Source organism: Ruditapes philippinarum, unplaced genomic scaffold (genome assembly GCF_026571515.1).
Source record: "Ruditapes philippinarum isolate M1 unplaced genomic scaffold, ASM2657151v2 ctg3207_1_1_1_1, whole genome shotgun sequence".
Lineage (NCBI taxonomy): Eukaryota > Metazoa > Mollusca > Bivalvia > Venerida > Veneridae > Ruditapes > Ruditapes philippinarum.
In genome coordinates this window covers 114,676-135,166 of record NW_026857618.1, presented here as the reverse complement: position 1 = coordinate 135,166, position 20,491 = coordinate 114,676, and the positions used below count along the sequence as shown (strand labels likewise).

At 32.8% G+C, this 20,491-nt stretch overlaps 1 protein-coding gene across 1 annotated transcript; it reads left to right on the top strand.

Moving 5' to 3' along the window:
• Nucleotides 1-1,072: 1,072 nt before the first annotated feature.
• Nucleotides 1,073-14,152, top strand: LOC132750362 (aspartate--tRNA ligase, cytoplasmic-like). The gene is made up of 13 exons (XM_060740328.1): nt 1,073-1,238; nt 2,329-2,431; nt 4,691-4,793; nt 5,057-5,131; nt 6,196-6,364; nt 6,824-6,958; nt 7,351-7,498; nt 8,215-8,283; nt 9,392-9,512; nt 10,193-10,271; nt 11,221-11,325; nt 13,068-13,139; nt 13,537-14,152. Exons 2-13 carry the CDS (start codon nt 2,412-2,414, stop codon nt 13,626-13,628), a joined length of 1,188 nt encoding a protein of 395 aa, XP_060596311.1. The 5' UTR covers nt 1,073-1,238; nt 2,329-2,411; the 3' UTR covers nt 13,629-14,152.
• Nucleotides 14,153-20,491: the final 6,339 nt, after the last annotated feature.

Below are 20,491 nucleotides of genomic sequence, written 5' to 3'. Positions count from 1 at the left end.
ACGTGAAATTATTTATCATAAAAGTAGCAAATTGTACACAAAGTACATGTAGTATTTTGACTTTCATACAAAATACTAAATTACAGACACTATACTCATACTGCAGTACATGTAATTGCCAAAAGGCAGCAGAAGCTTAAGATGGTTTTGAAAATTGGCCAAAGAATAATATTTAGACACCACAACTAAATAATAAGCTTTTAAAAATATAAGAATAGTAAAATATCTTCAGCATAATGGGCCTTTAATTATACAGTATAAGTGCCAGAGACAGATTAAAGGTTCATATATCACCCTGTTCTCAAATATTCAGACTGAATTATGAAAGTTATTTTGATTTATCAATGGAAAAAAAATTCTTTAAATTGTTTGAAATTATTTTTTGTCAAATAGAATTGCAGTATTTCAAATGAATCATATTAATTTGTCTACTTTGGTAATTCGACTTAATTTGATATGTCTAGTAAATCGACAGTTTTATAAATTTGATTTCAAGTTAAGTGTTTATTAGTAAGCATTTACTAGATTTAAGGATGGGCTGATCATACTGTTCTTGAACAGTTTAATTTTTGTAAATACCTTCTTATAAATTTTAACCAGCTTAGTGTTTTAAATTATTTTTACATACAGTCAATTTACTAGACTGATTAACAATTTGCCGATTTACCAAAGTAAATGTGTGACGATTCATTTGGAATACTGCAATCCTATTGGATAAAAAACAATTTCAAACACTAAAATAGATAAAAATAAACAATATAATGCAAACTGTTTATGGCAGAAAGCTTTTGTATTATCAGATACTCTGCCAGTCTGTCAGTTACTAAAAAAAGATGGTCAGAGATTCATTTACACAATTATTTTTCTTTATTTGCAGACATGACATTTGAAAAAAATTAAAACAATAATATTCATTGAAGTACCAGTAGAGATTATATAGCAAATTCAATCTGCAATAATTTGAACCGTCTAGACGAATATATTCCTGTAGAAATTAAATGCTCGCTGTGAAATGTTTATCCTTCGATTTAAAGTGATTTACTTGATCTATTTCTGTGTATTTCAGGTCGTGGAGTCTGATGAGAAAGATGTATCACAGGGTTGCTATGGTAACCTGCCACTTATTCAATCACAGGAGAGGATCGACAGAAAAATACTGCCGTTGAAAGAGTTAACTGCTGATTTGGCCGATACTAAAGTGTGGGTTCGGGCACGTCTCCAGACATCCAGAAGTAAAGGTAAAGATGAATGTTAGCATTAACGTTTTAAATGGAAAGAGTTATTTCATGGGGAGTTTTTTTATATTTGAAGGATAGAGGGTTATTCATTGTAGGTCTCACCCTTAGCATTGCTATTGGCCATTTCACTTTAAATTTGATATAGATCATAGTTTTAGATCAATATCTAGGCAGGGCTTCCATTAAGCTTCAAAATTTGGAAGTCAGAGACTGCATAATCTCTGATATTGGAAGTCACATTATATATTTAAAAAAGGAAAAGTATTAGATTTTGGAAGTCACAAGCCAAAATCAAGGAGTAAAGGACTCCCAAACTTCCATTAACGGAAGCCCTGTCTAGGACCCAATACTCTTGTATGGATATGTATTGAATTGTCTCCCTTTTTAACATAGAAAAATCCTGGGTAATGTTCGGTATGCATTTTATTTTTCCTCACAAAGACTTAAATATTTGCTTTAAAGTGAATTGGTCTACTATAGGCACATTTTCCATTAGAATTTCTAATATTGTTGTTGAAAGCAAAAGTATTATTTTGATATTCTTATAAAAATGAATTTGAAAAAAAAAATTGTTGATAAAGTTCTAAGTGATTCAGTTTGAACATTTATATGATTGATGATTATATTTTCTTCTATTTTATCATCTGCTACATAAATATATGTTATATCGGATCACTTTTCTCACACTTGCCAACAACATCCATATACATGTAATCATGTTTCTTATGTGGTTTGTTGTTATTTATGATAATAATTACTATCAACATAATTATTTATTGTTTTATTCCCTCAATCATTCCATTATAGACCAATTCATTTTATAGAGTGGGGGAGTGATTAACGTGTCTTACTAGTAATCTAAGGTTTGCTGACCCTTGTCAGGGGCAAGCCGATGTTTCCTTGAGCAAGAAACTTTACATTCTTTGCTTAGTACTGGTTGGTTCCATAAATGGATTTGAGAGTGTTTCAATAAGCTTATAGCTTCAACTCAATGGAACTCGTATAAATTTATTGGTATAAACTAATTATCTTTAATTCGTGAAGATCATGTATTGTGTAACCTAACAAATACACCTTACATGTGTTACAGGAAAACAGTGTTTCTTTGTGTTGCGACAACAGAAATGGACAGTACAAGGTTTAATCTATGTCACAGAAAATGTCAGCAAACAAATGATCAAGTTTGTAGCTGGGTAAGTGATTGGTACCTGTACATTTCAATTTTATTACAGACTCTAATGAGCATGTGTGAGAACATTATTGCAACCCAAAAGATTTATTTTCAAACAAAGTATTTTTAGCTGGACTGTTAGAAGAATAGGGAAAGCAATTGTAGAGTGGTAAGATGATAAATTATTGCTCCGCATAAAATCATGACACCAGTCTGGTGCAGTAGGGTCACATAACCACACTTGGAAATTTTTTAGATGTCTTTTTAATTAACTGAAAATAAAATGCTGTCCTACCTGGTCTTGTTTAACTTAACATTTGAACAGAAACATCAGTGGAAGAGATTCTAAAAACAGAATAATATATAGCATGTACATGTAAATTTGTTCTTTTTTAAAAAAAATCCTCGTAATTAAGGTATGAAATATATGTTCAATATAGAATGAAATTAAAAGATCATTTTACTTACCTTTCCAACCCTAACTTACAAGGGTCATGGGAGAGAAAACAAAGATATGTTTTAAGTCTGGCCTGGAAATAGTATCATTTAGTGTTTGTCCAATAGGATTGCAGTTATTCAAATGAATCATAACATATTTACTTTGGTAAATCGGCAAACCGTTAAGCAGTCTAGTAAATCGCCTGTTTATAAAAATAATTAAAACATTAAGCTGGTTAAAATTTATTAGAACATATTAACAAGTTTATATTGATCGCAGGGCTGAGCCAGGCCTGACCGATTTAATTTTGTAAAATCGTACTAATAAACTTTAACCTATTCTAAAAATTTTATAAGAATTTATACTCCTACATACTGAAATTATGATACTACCGGTAGGTGTTTTATGAAATAGTAGCTCATTTTAACTGCTGAATTATAACTAATGAAAGTTATATTTTATGACAAATTGAAAATTTTATTGTTACAAATGTGTGCGTTATGGTTTTATTGGGGGCATTTTATTGGCAATGAAGACCCTTTGACATTATTTGACATTAATAAAGCGGAAGTTCAGAGAAAGGGTTTTTAAATACTAGTGTTATTGACTTAAATGACCTCATTTATTGCACTTTAAGAAATTTGACTGTCTTGTTCTTTAAAATTGTAGTAACGCCTTAAACTGAAATTGATGTTTACAGACAAATTCCAATATTGAATAATATTGTAAAAAAATGAAAATTGAGTCATAAGAGTTGTATTACTTCATTACTTAGCTTATTATTAACATATCTCTGACAAAAAGACACTAAAAACAATCTTACCAAGACTAAATAACAATATGGAGGATATTTATTCATTTTGAGTAAAAATCCAATAAATTGAATATATCGTGCTGGGAATTTACAAAATTGCAACCAGCATGTAACTTTCTTAGGTGTTTCCGTCTTAATTAATGCATAATAATTAATTAGTAATTAAATAGCAAGAAATAGCAATTTTTTAAATGTTTGCATTAGTGTGCAAGATAGAGATGCACCATAAATTTTATGGAAGATGATATCACTGATTGTAGAGGATTGTCTTGGGTACATGTTCAAAATATCATGCTGGATGGTCTGTAGGTGATTAGGTTCAGAGTAGGCTTTGTTCTGAGGGCTGATGAAAACCTAAAGTCCAACTAAAGTGTCTCTGAATGGCTTTAAAGGCAACCAAGGAAGTCAAATTTAGAGTCCAGGAAATTGATTTTAGGGCATACCAAATCATCAGAATCCAGGAGCTTCCGGGGGCTTCGCCCCCTGGGCCCCCACCAGGGCTCTGCCCTGGACCCGCAAAGGGGGCTTGCGCAGCCCCCTTGACCCCCGGCGTATTTTCCTCTGATTTTGCAATTTGCTGTTGGCAGCCCTGTATCAGATGTTCAATGGCTATGTGATCACTGTGTAAACAAAAGTATAATTAACTGAGTTGGTGACCTAGTTTTCAAAGGTGCATGTGATGTTTTTCAAGTTAGACAAAACATTAAAGTGATGTGGCTAAGTTGTTAACGCATCATACTAGTAATCTAAGGATTGCTGGCCATGTGGGTTCAAACCCCGTCTGCAGCAAGCCATTGTTTCTATGTGGAAGTAACTTTACAATAATTGCTAAGTACTGGTTAGTTCCAGGAACAGATTTGACTGTGTTAAAATAAATCAAACAAAATTCATATAAACAAATCTAAATGAATGTAAAATAAATGTTGCAGAAAACAGTTTTATAAAAAATACCCTGTCAAAAATTTCAAAATTTAGGCTTTTTCATTGACAAAAAAGTACATGAAAGACTAATTTTATATTTATTTCAGAATTAACAAAGAATCTATCATAGATGTTGAGGGGTATGTGAAGACAGTGACACAGAAAGTAGAGTCGTGTACACAACAAGATGTAGAGCTACATGCTGATCAGGTTAGTATACTTGCTTCTTGTCTAAGGCTTGATTCTACTCAAGTTACAAGTACTAGCTGCTTTATTCAAGTACACCCAGTTATTGAATATATTTAGTAAGATAGTGTATATCCTCTCTTTATATAATTTTCTACAAGAAATTAATACATTTTGTATACATGTAACGTCACCTTATTTCAATAAAATAATAAGTGCGTTTTAATTTAATAGCAGTTATTCAGTTATTGCACTAAGGTGATGGTATGTGAAATACTATATTTCAGGTGTGGGTGGTTAGTGGATCTGAGCCGAGATTACCTTTGTTAGTAGAGGATGCATCTAGACCAGACTCTGAAGATGTAAGTACATGTTATCTTATTCCATCACATTATCTGGTGTTCATTGTAATGGCTCATGACTGTTGTCCTCTGGGTTCACTTTGTCTGGGATTTGAACCCACAGTTGTGAGGGGCAAGTGGTTTGACGTCAGCAACCTGAACCACTTTCCCTTGGGTGCTCCACTTTGACTTCATAGGCCAGATATTGTAGTTTGTGTTTGTTAAGGGCTAATTTAAGGTCAAAGTTTAAAGTTTCATTCTCCTGTTCAATAAAGTATATTTCCCCGCTATTTCTAAAAAAATATACTCTTTACCAATTTTGATTTTTGTTTTAACTTGTTTTACAGAGATCCTTTTCATTAAGAGAGGCCCATTTCTTTGTAGTTTGAAATGCTAAATATTTCTTTATTTCCCCGACTACATGGGACCCTTAGATTTTAAGGTCAGTAGGTCAGATGCAAAGGCCACCTTGGACATGAACTTTTAAAGTGAGTTTATTTCTAGGGTTTAGGTATCGTGATGTTTATTTCTAGGGTTTAGCTATCGTGATGTTTATTTCTAGGGTTTAGCCATTGTGATGTTTATTTCTAGGGTTTAGCCATTGTGATGTTTATTTCTAGGGTTTAGCCATTGTGATGTTTATTTCTAGGGTTTAGCTATCGTGATGTTTATTTCTAGGGTTTAGCTATCGTGATGTTTATTTCTAGGGTTTAGCCATTGTGATGTTTATTTCAAGGGGTTTAGCCATTGTGATGTTTATTTCTAGGGTTTAGCCATTGTGATGTTTATTTCTAGGGTTTAGCTATCGTGATGTTTATTTCTAGGGTTTAGCCATTGTGATGTTTATTTCTAGGGTTTAGCCATTGTGATGTTTATTGATAGGGTTTAGCCATTGTGATGTTTATTTCTAGGGTTTAGCTATCGTGATGTTTATTTCTAGGGTTTAGCTATCGTGATGTTTATTTCTAGGGTTAAGCTATTTTAATGTTTATTTCTAGGGTTTAACTATCGTGATGTTTATTTCTAGGGTTTAGCTATCGTGATGTTTATTTCTAGGGTTAAGCTATTTTAATATTTATTTCTAGGGTTTAGCTATTGTTCATCAAGACACGCGACTAGACAATCGTATCATAGATCTGCGTACAACGACCAGTCAGGCTATATTTAGACTAGAGGCCGGAGTGTGTAAAATATTCAGGGAAACTTTAGATAAAGAAGGTTTTGTGGAATTACATACACCTAAAATTATACCAGGTAACACTGCGGTCTGCAGACATGAATTAAAGGTCTAATATGATAAAAAGGATGATTCCTAAATCTGTATCAAAGATTATTTATGTAATTATGACTTAATTATAATGAATAAATGTTTAAATCTTGAATCTATATTAAGTGGTTGCAAGTTTTGCACTTTATATGTTTAGTCAAAGCTGATTTTCTGAATAATCTCTTCAGTAATACATATAAAATGAAAAAGATTATTATAAACACATTATTAAAAAGATAATGCAGAATGATTTTTTGGAATGGTCTATAAATGTTTCAGAAGACTTCCGAGCCATACTTCTGAATGCTGTATGTTCTGATTTCTAGTTTGCTTCCTTTTTGTTTCATTAAATAATATAAAATTATTTAAATGTACAGAATGACATGACTGTTTTGGTTTGTACAAGATAATTAGTGATATAATTGTAATGTTAAATATGATTTCAGCTGCGTCAGAAGGTGGCGCTAATGTATTCAAAGTGTCGTATTTTAAAGGAAGTGCTTTCCTTGCACAATCTCCGCAGTTATATAAACAGATGGCAATAGCAGCTGACTTTGAAAAGGTTTATACCATAGGGGCAGGCAAGTATTTTTGTACTTATATAATATGATGTATAATTGATAAATGTTTGTCTTAATATACATAATCTGTTTTGAAATAGACAAGGACTTTGACATCCTTCTTTTACGGACTTATGAGCTATTTATTACCATGTATCCATGTAGATTAAAGATAAATATATAATAAGGTCACATTTGCATGATTTTATATTTTATACATGAACAATGATTTTCTAACGTGATGGGCAAAGGCCCTTTACTCTGGAGTGACTATTTCTAATATTGATTTGTTATTTTACAAACATTAATTTTTTCTGAAGAAGACTAAACTTCGAAAGCTAAAGCAGCGTTTCTGTTCATTGAACTGATTGTATGAGATTGTAAATGTAATATATTGAATGTAATCTTAACAGTATTCCGAGCAGAAGATTCAAATACACATCGCCATCTGACCGAGTTTGTTGGTGTAGATTTAGAAATGTGTTTCAACTATCATTATCATGAGGTTATAGATGCCCTCGATCATCTCTTTGTCTCCATATTTAAAGGTCTCAGGGACAGGTCTGTATACTTCTCTAAAAGATTGGTACATGTAATTAACAAGGTACAATTCTGCGTTGTAGAAACCTATTTCATGTGATCGCAAAGATGATAAAAGTGGACTTATGTCAGCTTGCTATACATTGTTTATGTTACAATGAAAGATATTTTAAGGTGTCTGTTGTGGCAATAACCCATATACATTGAATTGTATAGGCTTGCAGTAAAGGAAACAGTGATTCTGTTTCTACACTGGGAATTCTATACCTAGTAAATCTAAGGAAATAAGTGGACTTTCTTTTACCATGTGACCTTACTACAAATGTATTCTAGTGTATGTATGCATAAGCACATTCAAAAGTCAGGAATTGGTCAATATATTGACATCGGTCAAGTTACTTGCAATCTTTACCATAACAGTCTGAGAAGACTTCATTTGAGAAAATTGTTCCGACTTTATAAGACTCTCTGTAACTTTATATATTGATAAGTTATAATTAACCAAAAGAACATGAAGAACTAACATTAGGGAAGTACTGGTTGGTATCTCAGAAGAGTTATGGAGAAGGAGGAAACCATGAATGATTTTACAAAAATAAGAAATATCTGTCAAAAATATTATGTATATGGGACAAAGATGTTTTACATTTAATTGAAGTTTAATTAAAAAATTTTGAAAATTATATATAAGTATTATGTTAAAAATTTTGAACTAAAATAACAAATTTATGTTTCAGATACGCAGAGGAAATAGCAACAGTCAATAAACAGTTTCCTGCAGAACCCTTCAAATTTTTGGAACCTAGGTATATACTTTGGAAATAGTGCATTGTTGTAGAATAATGCACAGTTCGAGTTCAAATGCACAGGAATATATTCACAAAGGCCGATAGGTCTGAGTGATTAATTACAAAGCATTTGAATGATAAATCATGTATTGTTATACTATAATGCAAGAAAAATGATATCTATTTCCATTCTTACATCTTAATATAAAACAGAATGGATAAAAATATGTTAAACTCCATTGAGCATAGAAAAAAAATTCCTGACATCATTCGGGTTATTGACGTCATATGACATAAAAGCATTCTTTTTTAAGTTGTGCATAATATATTGTGTAATAATGCACTTGACTGCCCTGTCTGTTTGATAGGCAAATATTTGTATTTATTACCTGATACCTTATATAAATGTAATTTGGTATTTTTTACTGTTTTCTGAAATTCTAAAAACGTCAACGTTCGCAAACTGTTGACCGGTCAATAGTTTCGACTGTTTCCCTCACGTGTTCTGACGTCATTGACGTCATAGAGGATCCCACTTGAAGCATCCATCGATCTAGATCATGAACCAGACGTGACGTGACATAAAGTATTAAGTTTAATTATGAGCATATGTGCAAAGCTATTTTCTTGTTCCTTTTTTCTTCTGCAAGCACTGTTAAAACAGTAATTGATCAGGTAATAAAACAGTTATTTCATATGTGATTTTGGGAACAGTCAAACAGTTGTCCCTCGGTGTTGGGATAGTGTTTTGAACTGTTGCCCTCGGCCTACGGCCTTGGGCAACAGTTTCAAAACACTACCCCCTCCACCTCGGGCCAACAGTTTGACTGTTCCCAAATTACATATGAAATAACTGTATAATAAATTTGTAACAGTTTCTTCAACTTTCCCAACTTGATTGGATGGGAATTTTTATGGATATGCTTTTAATTACAACATTTACAAGTTCTTGGCATTATAACAATCAGAACATGTGTTAAAATCTTATTTTATTTTTTTCAAAGCAATTTTACTAACAGTTAAGTAACCGAAATATTGCAAAAGTTGATAAAGTCCTGTCTTGGAAATTGTTAAGATATGATAAGATTATTATACGAAGGAAACATTTATTTCGATACATTGATAGTTTGAGGTTAGAATACAAGGAGGGTGTGGCTATGTTACGTGAAGCTGGTGTTGAAATGGAGGAGGATGAAGATTTGAGTACACCAAATGAAAAACTACTTGGCAGGCTAGTTAAAGCTAAGGTATGGTATTTAATAACCGATATTTTTGTTTTGGCTTTTCTGGTCATTGTGATCTGACATTGTAAATGTTTATGTAGGATAAAATGTATGAATAATTGTAAAAAGATATGTTGTTGTAGATATAATTTCTATATGATTTTGGGAATGGTTATGTACTCAGAAAATAGAATGTTCAGAAAATGCATGATGTTTTATCTCAAATGTTGTGTATAGTACAGGGGATGTTAAATGAGTGTAGATTTAATTCTGAATTTATTGAAGGTATTAAATAAAATTGTATTATATTCTATTTACTGCATATCTTAAATAAGAACAGTTTACAAATGAAAAGAATCAATTTTCATAAAAATTCCTGTAGTAAAATTTACCGAGCTTTTGCACCATGTTTGTATGTATATGAATTGCAATACCAGTATTTAGAGAGTAGTCAAAGTGGCAAGCATATATTATGATAAAAATATTTACAGTTACAGTGCTAGCAATTATAATTGTTGCGCATTTTGAATTTGTCTTCAAAATTATAAATGGATACTCACAAGTTTATGCATAAGTCATTTACAGAATTTGACTTGGAACAGAATTGAACTTGTAGTAGGGATATTTGACTGGAGAAGTTTTTAACTGGTAAAGGTATTATAAATAGGAGTTGTATTGAAATGAACTAATTATGGTTATTACAGTATGACACTGACTTCTACATCCTGGACAAGTTCCCGTTGGCTGTACGACCTTTCTATACCATGCCTGATCCTAATAACATTGTAAGTGTACCAGTATATTATTTATACAGATATCCAGTAATTTATTACATGCTTTTTGGTGGTTTATAGAAATATATCAGTGATATAAAACTGGTAATTTCACTGTTTAAAACAGTGAAATTACCACTTTGATAATTTCACTGTTTTGAATTTAAGCCCCTTACTTTGTTTCAGTGAAATACCTGCTTGCACAGTACTGGGTACCAACTTAATGACGTAACGTCGTAAATGACGTCACGTTGTATTATTATTTGGCGCGCTTTTCATTCAGTATTAGGTTTAATGTCTTTTTAAAATGTTTCTTTGCATATAATAAAAAAAAAATTTGTTTAGTTTAGTGTAAGATCGAAATATATTTCACCTTGTGAACACCAAAAGTTCATATTTCACTCGTGGCTGCGCCACTCGTGAAATATACCTTTTGGTGCTCACTCGGTGAAATATATTCCGATCTTACACTGAACTAAACAAATATCCTCTATATAATTTATCAGTTATTTATAAATCATTGAACTATTGTGTATCTTTAGAAATAGTTGAAGACTGATTAATTCTCATATTAACTGAATTTTGTACTTGTTTTGTTTTATAAACAGAAATAGAAAATCCAAAACCATCTATGTAGAACCTTGATTTTAGCAGTTCCAAAAATTGTAATATGATTTATGCTTATTGAAGGTTTAGTCATTAATGATGCATTTTGTTGTAGCAAATGACTTAATAATTTGAATGACTTTAAAAATGATTGACTTGATAAAGTTTTTCAACATCTTTAAACATTATTCTGAAATGATACATGTAGGGTTTGTTGTTCTAGGGTTTTCTTTTCCTTAATCCAATTTGTACTATTTAATTAATGTTTTAACACAAACAGTTTTCTTCACATTATTGCTAGTCTCCACATTGAAAGCAGGGGAGAAAAAAGGTTGTATATATTAAGTTTATTTAAAAAAATGGGCAACTCGTCATTTTTTCATCCGGGAGGAGATTTGTTTCTCAGAGAATCCACGACCCCAAATTTCTGGCAGAGCGTGCAAAGTTACATGAAATTGGTGAGGAAATATTCATGTTGGTTTTGTCATGACGCGGCTCATTTCATTGTGCATTTGTATATACATGTCTTGTTCTACTCATACATTTTTAGCTCGACTTTTCTATGAAAAGGGGAGCTATCCTACTCGCCCCGGCGTCGGCGTCGGCGTCGGCGTCGGCGTTAGCGTCGGCGTTGGCGTCACACCTTGGTTAAGTTTTTCGTACCACCCCACTTTATTTCAGAAGTATTACAAGTATGGCTTTGAAACTTACCATACTTGTTCACCATCATAACCTCCATCTACAGACAGGAGTACATAACTCTGTCAAGGTTTTTGACAGAATTATGGCCCTTTTTTGACTTAGAAAGTGTATTGAGCTTGGTTAAGTTTTTTGTACCACCTCACTTTATTTCAAAACCATTGGAGGTATTGCTTTGAAACTGACCATACTTGTTTACCATCACGACCTTCATCAACAGACAAGAGGACATAACTCTGTCAAGGTTTTTGACAGAATTATGCCCTTTTTGACTTAGAAAATACATTGAATATGGGTAAAATCCACTTATTGCCTTAACCCTTTGAGATATTGCTTTGAAACTTTTAATGCTATTTCACATCATTACCCCCATCTGTACGCAAGAGAAGGTAACTCTGTCAGGGATTTGTTTTAAAAATTAAGGCCTTTTATCGACTTAGAATCTTGGTTAACTTTTTTGTACCAGTCAACTTTTTGACTGAACTGGTTGAGATATTAAATTGAAAGTTGGAATACTTGTTTACCATCATGGTCCCAAACATGGGCAGAGAAGGGTAATTCTGTTAAGGATTTTATTTGAATTATGGCCCTTTTTGACTTAGAAACTCAGTTAAAATTTTCATTCTTGTCCACTTGTTGACTTAACCATTTGAGATATTACTTTGGAAGTTGGAGTTCTTATGTGCCATCATGAGACCTATCTGTAAGCAAGAGAAGATAACTCTGTGAAAATGTTTCTTGATTTGTACTTAGAAATTCCTAGTTAAAGTCTTGTGTGCCCTTAACTGTCAAAGTTTTGTTTTATAGGCAAGCACTAAAAAAGTCGAGCGCGCTGTCCTTCTGACAGCTCTTGTATTAGAAGAAAGATTATTATGTGTAATGCTTTAACATAGTGATGTCTTTCAGTATGTTAGTGAAGTAGGTGTAGATTTGGTAAACCACAATTAGAATATATAGTGTTAAGTACAAATGATTGTTAGGCTGTTCCTAAATGACCTCAAACCACATGTCCCTCACCAATGTTGTTTTAAGTTCTACTCAGGTGCCTGTTTGTGCCTGAAACAATGCATGGAATGGTCTTCCTGCACCAGTAAAGCTGGAATGTTGCCATATCACCTATACTGTGTTGGTGTGACGTAAAACCCAAAACAAGAACAAACCTAAATGATCTTGACAGTCAAATGTGAATTCATAAAATTTCACTTCAATTTAATTTATTGTCTGTTAACTTATATATGAGTATGAGTTGTAGACATTTATGTTTTATGACATCTTGTTATGCTCAATTTTACCACAAATAATGTGTAACATTATCTCTTTTAAAACATTATACATATGTATATTATCTTTCTTCTTCGATCCTGTTCTGAAATAGAGATGAAAACTTTTTCTGTGATGTATGGTTAAGAACTATACAGATTAAATCATATATATTTATATTTTAATTCAGTTCAATAAAAATTCTGGCTGAATATTTAGAATTTTAATGTTTGTATTTTAGATCTTGAAACTATCAAAGGATATATAGATTCATTCAGATATGGAGCACCTCCCCATGCTGGTGGTGGTATAGGTAACTATGGTGTTAACATTATTTACATATATCTTATATGAAGCTATTTCTATACAAAATAATAGTTCATGTATATGTTGTTTCACTTTGAAGGACACATGAAAATTATGAAAATTCTATAAAAACACATTTTTTCTTTGTTTTCTTGTTTCATATTGGTGGTTAATATATACAAAAGTAAAAGTCAAATTCTGTATTCAGATCTCTTTTAATGCATATATGTCACATTCAGGATCAGTAAATATTAAAATGTTTTCTTGTATTGGGCCAGGGAAAAAAACTGCTGAAAAATTTTTTCGTTGAAAATCTGTTGAAATTTTTTTTTCCAAATTTTATATCACAGATAACCCTAAAAATGATAGTTATTATAAAGTATTTATTATATTGTATTTTCTAGGATTGGAAAGAGTGACCATGTTATATCTAGGACTTGACAACATTAGAAAGGCTTCGTTGTTCCCACGTGATCCTAAACGTATAACACCATAGACATTTTACCACCAGCTGGGCCCCAATCAACATCTGTCATATTTGCAATATGTCTTACATGATTTGTTTATAGTGCTTATGTCTGTTTAAAACAGCATGTCACCAGATTTATGCTTATTTTCATGAAAATTTTGAAAATGTGTTTAAAAGTGTAATATTGTAAAAAAAACAAAAGGAAACGATTTACAAATTATCAATTGCATTTACACTCCACTTATTTACTGAAAAGAGGTAAAAATATTCAAAAATAGCCCTTATTGTGTTAGTAACACATTAGAAATACAACTGTAAGTACTGAAAAATCGGTCATAAATCGCACATAATATGTCAATTATTTCTTGAATCTTGAAATTATTACTGTAAATTTTTCTCAAGTTTGATTTTATTGAAACATTTCGGCCCAGCTTTCAATTACAAAATAGAAATAAAAGGTTAAAGGTTATGACTAAATTTGAAAGTGCTACAGGCTCCTTATGTTTTATTTAAAGTTTAATATTTTTATGGTTGTTTTTGTTTTTTTGTTTTTGTTTTTTTTTGCTTAAAAAATTGCTTCATAGTAAGACCACTGTGATTGCAGCTCTTATAAAAAAATGTAAATAAAAAAATCTTCTTTTTAGATAATATTGTAGTATCTAATTCACTATTATAAGCCAATATGTGCTACTTTTTTGTCAGATATACGTGCAGTGTGAATGCTAACTTACATTTATAAAGTTGATGCGCATAGACTTAATATGTTGACTGTTGAGTTTTAGGAGGCTTTAAGGTTGTAAATTCTACAGTATTGAATTTTCAGTTGAAATTGATTGATGATTGATTGATACAAAATAATAATAATATAATATGAAAATAAAGATAAAGAATGGGTTTGTGTATCTACTGTAATATTTGATATTTATCATGTTCACTGCCATAAATATATATTTTGTAAGAAAAAAAAAGTGATAAGAAAAAAAAAAGATATTTCTAACGACTATTAATATAAGCACAATTTTATTCAATGCTTTAATATACTGTTTTTCTAGAAACTGAAAATGATTTAACGCAACATATTTTTACCAACTCTGAAATATGTAGCTTATTTACTGTGTTTGCTAAAAGACTTCACCTTTCTCTCTCTAAGAACTTTGTTACAGGTCTCAATTTTATACCATTTCTCAAAAATGATTTTTTGAGTATGGTTATTTTGTACTATCTGTCCATTAATAGGTACATTTTTGTACTGTATAAAACCATGAAATTAGTCAATCTCTTGAGGAAATAAACTATTTATTTATTATCTGCTTGTTTGTATTTTGTTTAGATGTGGGGGTTAAATTTGGCCTCTGCAGCCTTTGGTTGCTTATAATCCCTTGTTGGCCAAGTGGCTAAAGTCACTGACTTTAAACCATTTACTCATCACTGTGTAGGTTCATATTCTACCAGGGATTTTGCAGGAAGCTAACCAGCTAGCACATAGGTCAGTGGTGCTACTTGGGAGTGTGATATAATGCACAGTGACACCCAATCTTCATCCATCAGGCAAGCTGAAAACTCACTAAAGTATACAACTTAAAAATCTAATTAAGATTAAACAAGAACTGTCATTGAAAACAGACAAATGTCCTTCAAGTGCCCCCAGTAGAGGAACCATGACTTTTGATATGCATCAAAGGCATGATTACTGTAAAAAGTGTTACACATATATACAAGCATTAACTAATACTCATATTCTCAGTGAGTCCAATTATTTAAAAAAAGCATCCATGAATGAATGACAAAAATATCACCAGACACAATCATCAATGCACTATTTTGACATAAAAGTATAACCTCCACCTTTTAATCTGTTGACGGGTTAGAATGTGTTTGTGTATGACAAGTTTTCCCAGAAGTATGTCTTGTTATTTCAAAATCCATTCATGGATGACAATTGATGTCTGCATCTATCAATGTACCTTTTATGAAACTTTAAACCTGACGAGTCCAAGCATGACCTTATCTTCAAACTTGTTTTAAAGAACCATTTGTTTAAGCAAAGCTATTACAAAATCTGTCATGGAATGATAACAAGAGCGATCAGTAATCACATGTGTCGCCTCATGATGGCCAATTTTATGTTGGGACAAATTTTGTGACAGACGGACAGACACACGGACAGTGCACAACTAGACTTGGTACTGATCATTCCTGTAAAGTTTGGATAAAATTGCACCAGTAGTTTATGAGGAGTAGTCCGGACAAGCTTTTGCGTAACTGGCAACACACAGAAAAAAACACCTTTTTATCAAAGGGCCATAACTCGGCCAAAAATCATTCAACCGGAAAACCTGTGCAATATGCGCAAGGACTTGAGCTACAGATCAATTCTGTAAAGTTTCATTGAAATTGCATTAGTGGTATAAGAGAAGTAGTCCGGACAAACTTTAAAATTAAAAATTATTAAAGGGCCATAACTCTGACAAAAATCATTGAACCGGAAAATGCTGACAATATGCACAACTAGACTTGGCACTGATCATTCCTGTAAAGTTTTGATGAAATTGCACCAGTAGTTTATGAGGAGTAGTCCGGACAAGCTTTTGTGTATCTGGCAACACACAGAAAAAAACACCTTTTTATCAAAGGGCCATAACTCGGCCAAAAATAATTCAACCGGAAAACCCGTGCAATATGCGCAAGGACTTGAGCTACAGATCAATCCTGTAAAGTTTCATTGAAATTGCATTAGTGGTATAAGAGAAGTAGTCCAGACAAACTTTAAAATTAAAAATTATTAAAGGGCCATAACTCTGACTAAAATCATTGAACCGGAAAATGCTGACAATATGCACAACTAGACTTGGTACTGATCATTCCTGTAAAGTTTGGATGAAATTGCACCAGTAGTTTATGAGGAGTAGTCCGGACAAGTTTTATGACGGCGGACAGACAGACGGACAGACAGACGACGGAGAAGTGATCCCTATATATCGCCACTACTCCGTAGAGGCGTCACAAAAAAGATATGGCCTGGACCTGACTATCAATGACTTTTGAAACATGTTTTGTATTGAAGTATGAACTTGTTCTTTGGGCTGCTGAGCTAAAGTTTGTTCATTACATATCATAATAAGCAGCATATTTATGCAGTCCTTCCATGAATGACACAGCTATGCACAATCATAAGGAAAACCTTGACCTTCGAACAGGAGACTTGACTCTTACACATCATGTCTTACACATTTATGCCAAATTATTTTAAAACCCATCCAGGAATGACAGAATTGTTGACAGGACCCAACCATCAATTGATGCACTTTTATAAAAAAAAATTCATATCATACAAGTGTGACCTTGATCTTTGAGGTAGGGATGCGATCCTGGTGCACAACACACTCATTATTTCCAACACATTTATATTTAATTATTTTTAAATACAGCCAGGAATGACAGAATTGTTGACCTGACAAAAACATCAGTGTACACTCCACAAGTTGGATGTGTCGCCTTGTCAACAGTATAGCTGTCACTTAAGCATTTTTCTTCTTAAATATAGGTTATTCATAAACACTGCTCTTACAATGTACATGTACCTTTAACTTTAGTGGCATATGAACTGATTGTATCAATGTTACGTCAGGATTAATAAAACTTTAATATAATCAAAAATAAAAATACCGTGGAAAAGTTTTACACTTACAGATCAAATAGAGGGTTCTGTGTTGGATTCTTGAGCACTGCACATCATGTCAATGAAAAAGCTTGCATACCCAAATTTGGATCAAACTATCAAACTGATAGTGACCAAGTTATGCTCTGAACAAGCCTGTTAAGTATGAAAATTTACAAAGGGCAATAACTCAAATTATGAAGTACAGAGTACCGGAATTTTGTGCACTGCACTTCTCAATAAGATCTATCATCATATGAAGTTTCAAGTCGTTAAGGTTAAAATGCCCCGTAAAAAATAAAAGTATGAAAATTAACAATTGGGCAATAACTCAAACAAGAGGGCCATGATGGCCCTGAGGTCGCTCACCTGTATATAGGCCCCACCAACCCCCCCCCCCCCGCACAAACTTGGTAGACACCCATAAGAAGATGTTTCATGCTAAACATCTAAGCTCTAGCTCATTGGGCTTTTTAAAAGATGATTTTTTTAAAGTTTTTACTATACACATATAGTTAAAAACAATGACACCCCTGGGGCCGGGCCAGTTTTGACCCCAGGGCTTTTATTTGAACAAACTTTGTAGACACTTACTAGATGTTTCATGCTTAATATCTAAACTCTAGGTATTTTGGTTATTTCAAAGAAGATTTTTAAGTTTTGCTATACACATATAAGGAAAATCAATGACCCCCGGGGCGGGGCCAATTTTTACCCCAGGTCTTTTATTTGAACAAACTTTGTAGACACTCACTAGAAGATGTTTCATGCTTAATATCTTAACACTAGCTATTTGGGTTTTTTCAAAGAAGATTTTATTAAGTTTTTGCTATACACATTTAAGGAAAATCAATGACCCCCGGGGCGGGGCCAATTTTGACCCCAGGGCTTTTATTTGAACAAACTTGGTAGACACCTATTAGAACATGTTTGATGCTAAATATCTTAGCCATAGCTCTTTGAGTTCTTTAAAAGAAGATTTTTTAAGTTTTTACTATATGCATATAGGGAAAATCAATGACCCCCCCGGGGCGGGGCCAATTTTGACCCCAGGGCTTTTATTTGGACAAACTTGGTAGACACTTATTAGAACATGTTTCATGCTAAATATCTTAGCTCTAACTTTTTTGGTTCTTTAAAAGAAGATTTTTTAAGTTTTTACTATATGCATATAGGGCAAATCAATGACCCCCTGGGGCGGAGCCAATTTTGACCCCAGGGCTTTTATTTGAACAAACTTGGTAGACACCTATTAGAACATGTTTGATGCTCAATATCTTAGCCATAGCTCTTTGAGTTCTTTAAAAGAAGATTTTTTAAGTTTTTACAATATGCAGATAGGGAAAATCAATGACCCCCCGGGGCGGGGCCAATTTTGACCCCAGGGCTTTTATTTGTGAAAACTTGGTAGACACCCATTAGAACATGTTTCATGCTAAATATCTTAGCTCTAGCTCTTTGGGTTCTTTAAAAGAAGATTTTTTAAGTTTTTACTATATGCATATAGGGAAAATCAATGACCCCCCGGGGCTGGGCCAATTTTGACCCCAGGGCTTTTATTTTAACACACTTGGTAGACACTCACTAGAAGATGTTTCATGCCAAATATCTAAGCTCTAGCTCTTAGGGTTTTTTAAAAGAAGATATTTAAAGTTTTTTCTTTCGGTTGCCATGGCAACCAGAGTTCTGCATGGAATTAAATTCTTTGAACAATTTTTAAACGTGACCACCAAAGGAACATTCCTGTGAAGTTTGGATGAAATTGGCTTAGTGGTTTATGAGGAGATGTCATTTAAAGTAAAAGTTTACGGACGGACGGACGCCGGACGAAAAGCGATCACAAAAGGTCACCCTGTCACTTTGTGACAGGTGAGCTAAAAATAAGAAGTGCAAGGGTAATTATTCTTGTGCACTGCACTTTGTGTCATTGAAAGAAGCATGCATACCAAGTTTGGAGTCAATCCAACTTAAAGTGAGTTATGCTCCGGACAAGCCTAAGTGTCATAAAATAACCCCTATATGTCGACTTTTTCAAGGAGACACACAAATTCATATCATGACTTTTGATCTACAAGTGTTATCTTGACCTTTGAAGTAGGAACTCGATTCTTGCATGCAACACATCATCATTATGTCCAACACACTTATGGATATATAAATTTTTAAATCCATCCATCAATGATCGAATTGTTGTTCATACATGAACACCAGAGACCATTTTTATTAGCTCCTCTTCTTCGGAGTCATGTTGTTGTCCAAAAACTTTTAATATTGGCCATAATTTGTTAATTTTTCACTGGATTGCATTCATACTTGGACACAACATCCCTTTGGACATAACCTTAAAGTTGACCAGACGTAACTTGACCTTCACTCATAAATGACAAATATTCAAAGTTTGCTTGATTTTAGCTACAATTTGCAATTTGATTAAAATCAGCTCTAAATAACGCTCCGCTTTTACATCCGACTGTGACCAAATATAAAGTCATTTCTGGTGACCTTTCACACAGACAATCTGTGAGCTTGAAGTCACTTCTACCTTGACTTTTGAGTTTCAGACCTAGATGTTGAACACAACACATTTCTACAAAATTTCTATAATCCATAAATGAACGGGACAAAATTTGCACGGAAGGGCATTCAAACACTACAAAAGCTATATGCCTTCCCTTTTTGTGGGGCAAAATAATAAAAACCTTTGGATTTGAATATGGACTCTTATGTGATAATAAAATTGACCACAAAATGGATAATACTTTTTGTCTTTCCTAGATTCCAACATTTTTTCTTTGAAATGGGAACTGGGACATACGATACGTTATCGTACGTCCCAGATGGGAAGCATAGAAGTCATTAATCACCCAACATGTAAATTATTACTTGAATCTTAAATCATTTTACTTTTCTTAAAATCAAAGTACATTTTTCTCTAGATTTTCACGAAATATATTGGCTAAACTGAAGGCATGGAGCTTTAAAAGGGGCTTTCACTTCAGAATAATCTTTGTATCAAATCATGCTGCTTTATATGTACACTAATGGTCAGGCTTTTTATAACATTTCTTTGAATTCAAGTTAGTGTTTGCTGTAAAATAGGTCATATAAAATTTTGGGACGGATTTACTAAAAGGAAGATTTATGCATCCTAATGGGACTCGTATATGATCTGAATTATTGAAGTAAAACCTCTATGTAGAGGACCTCTACAAACAGAATCATTCTTCCAACA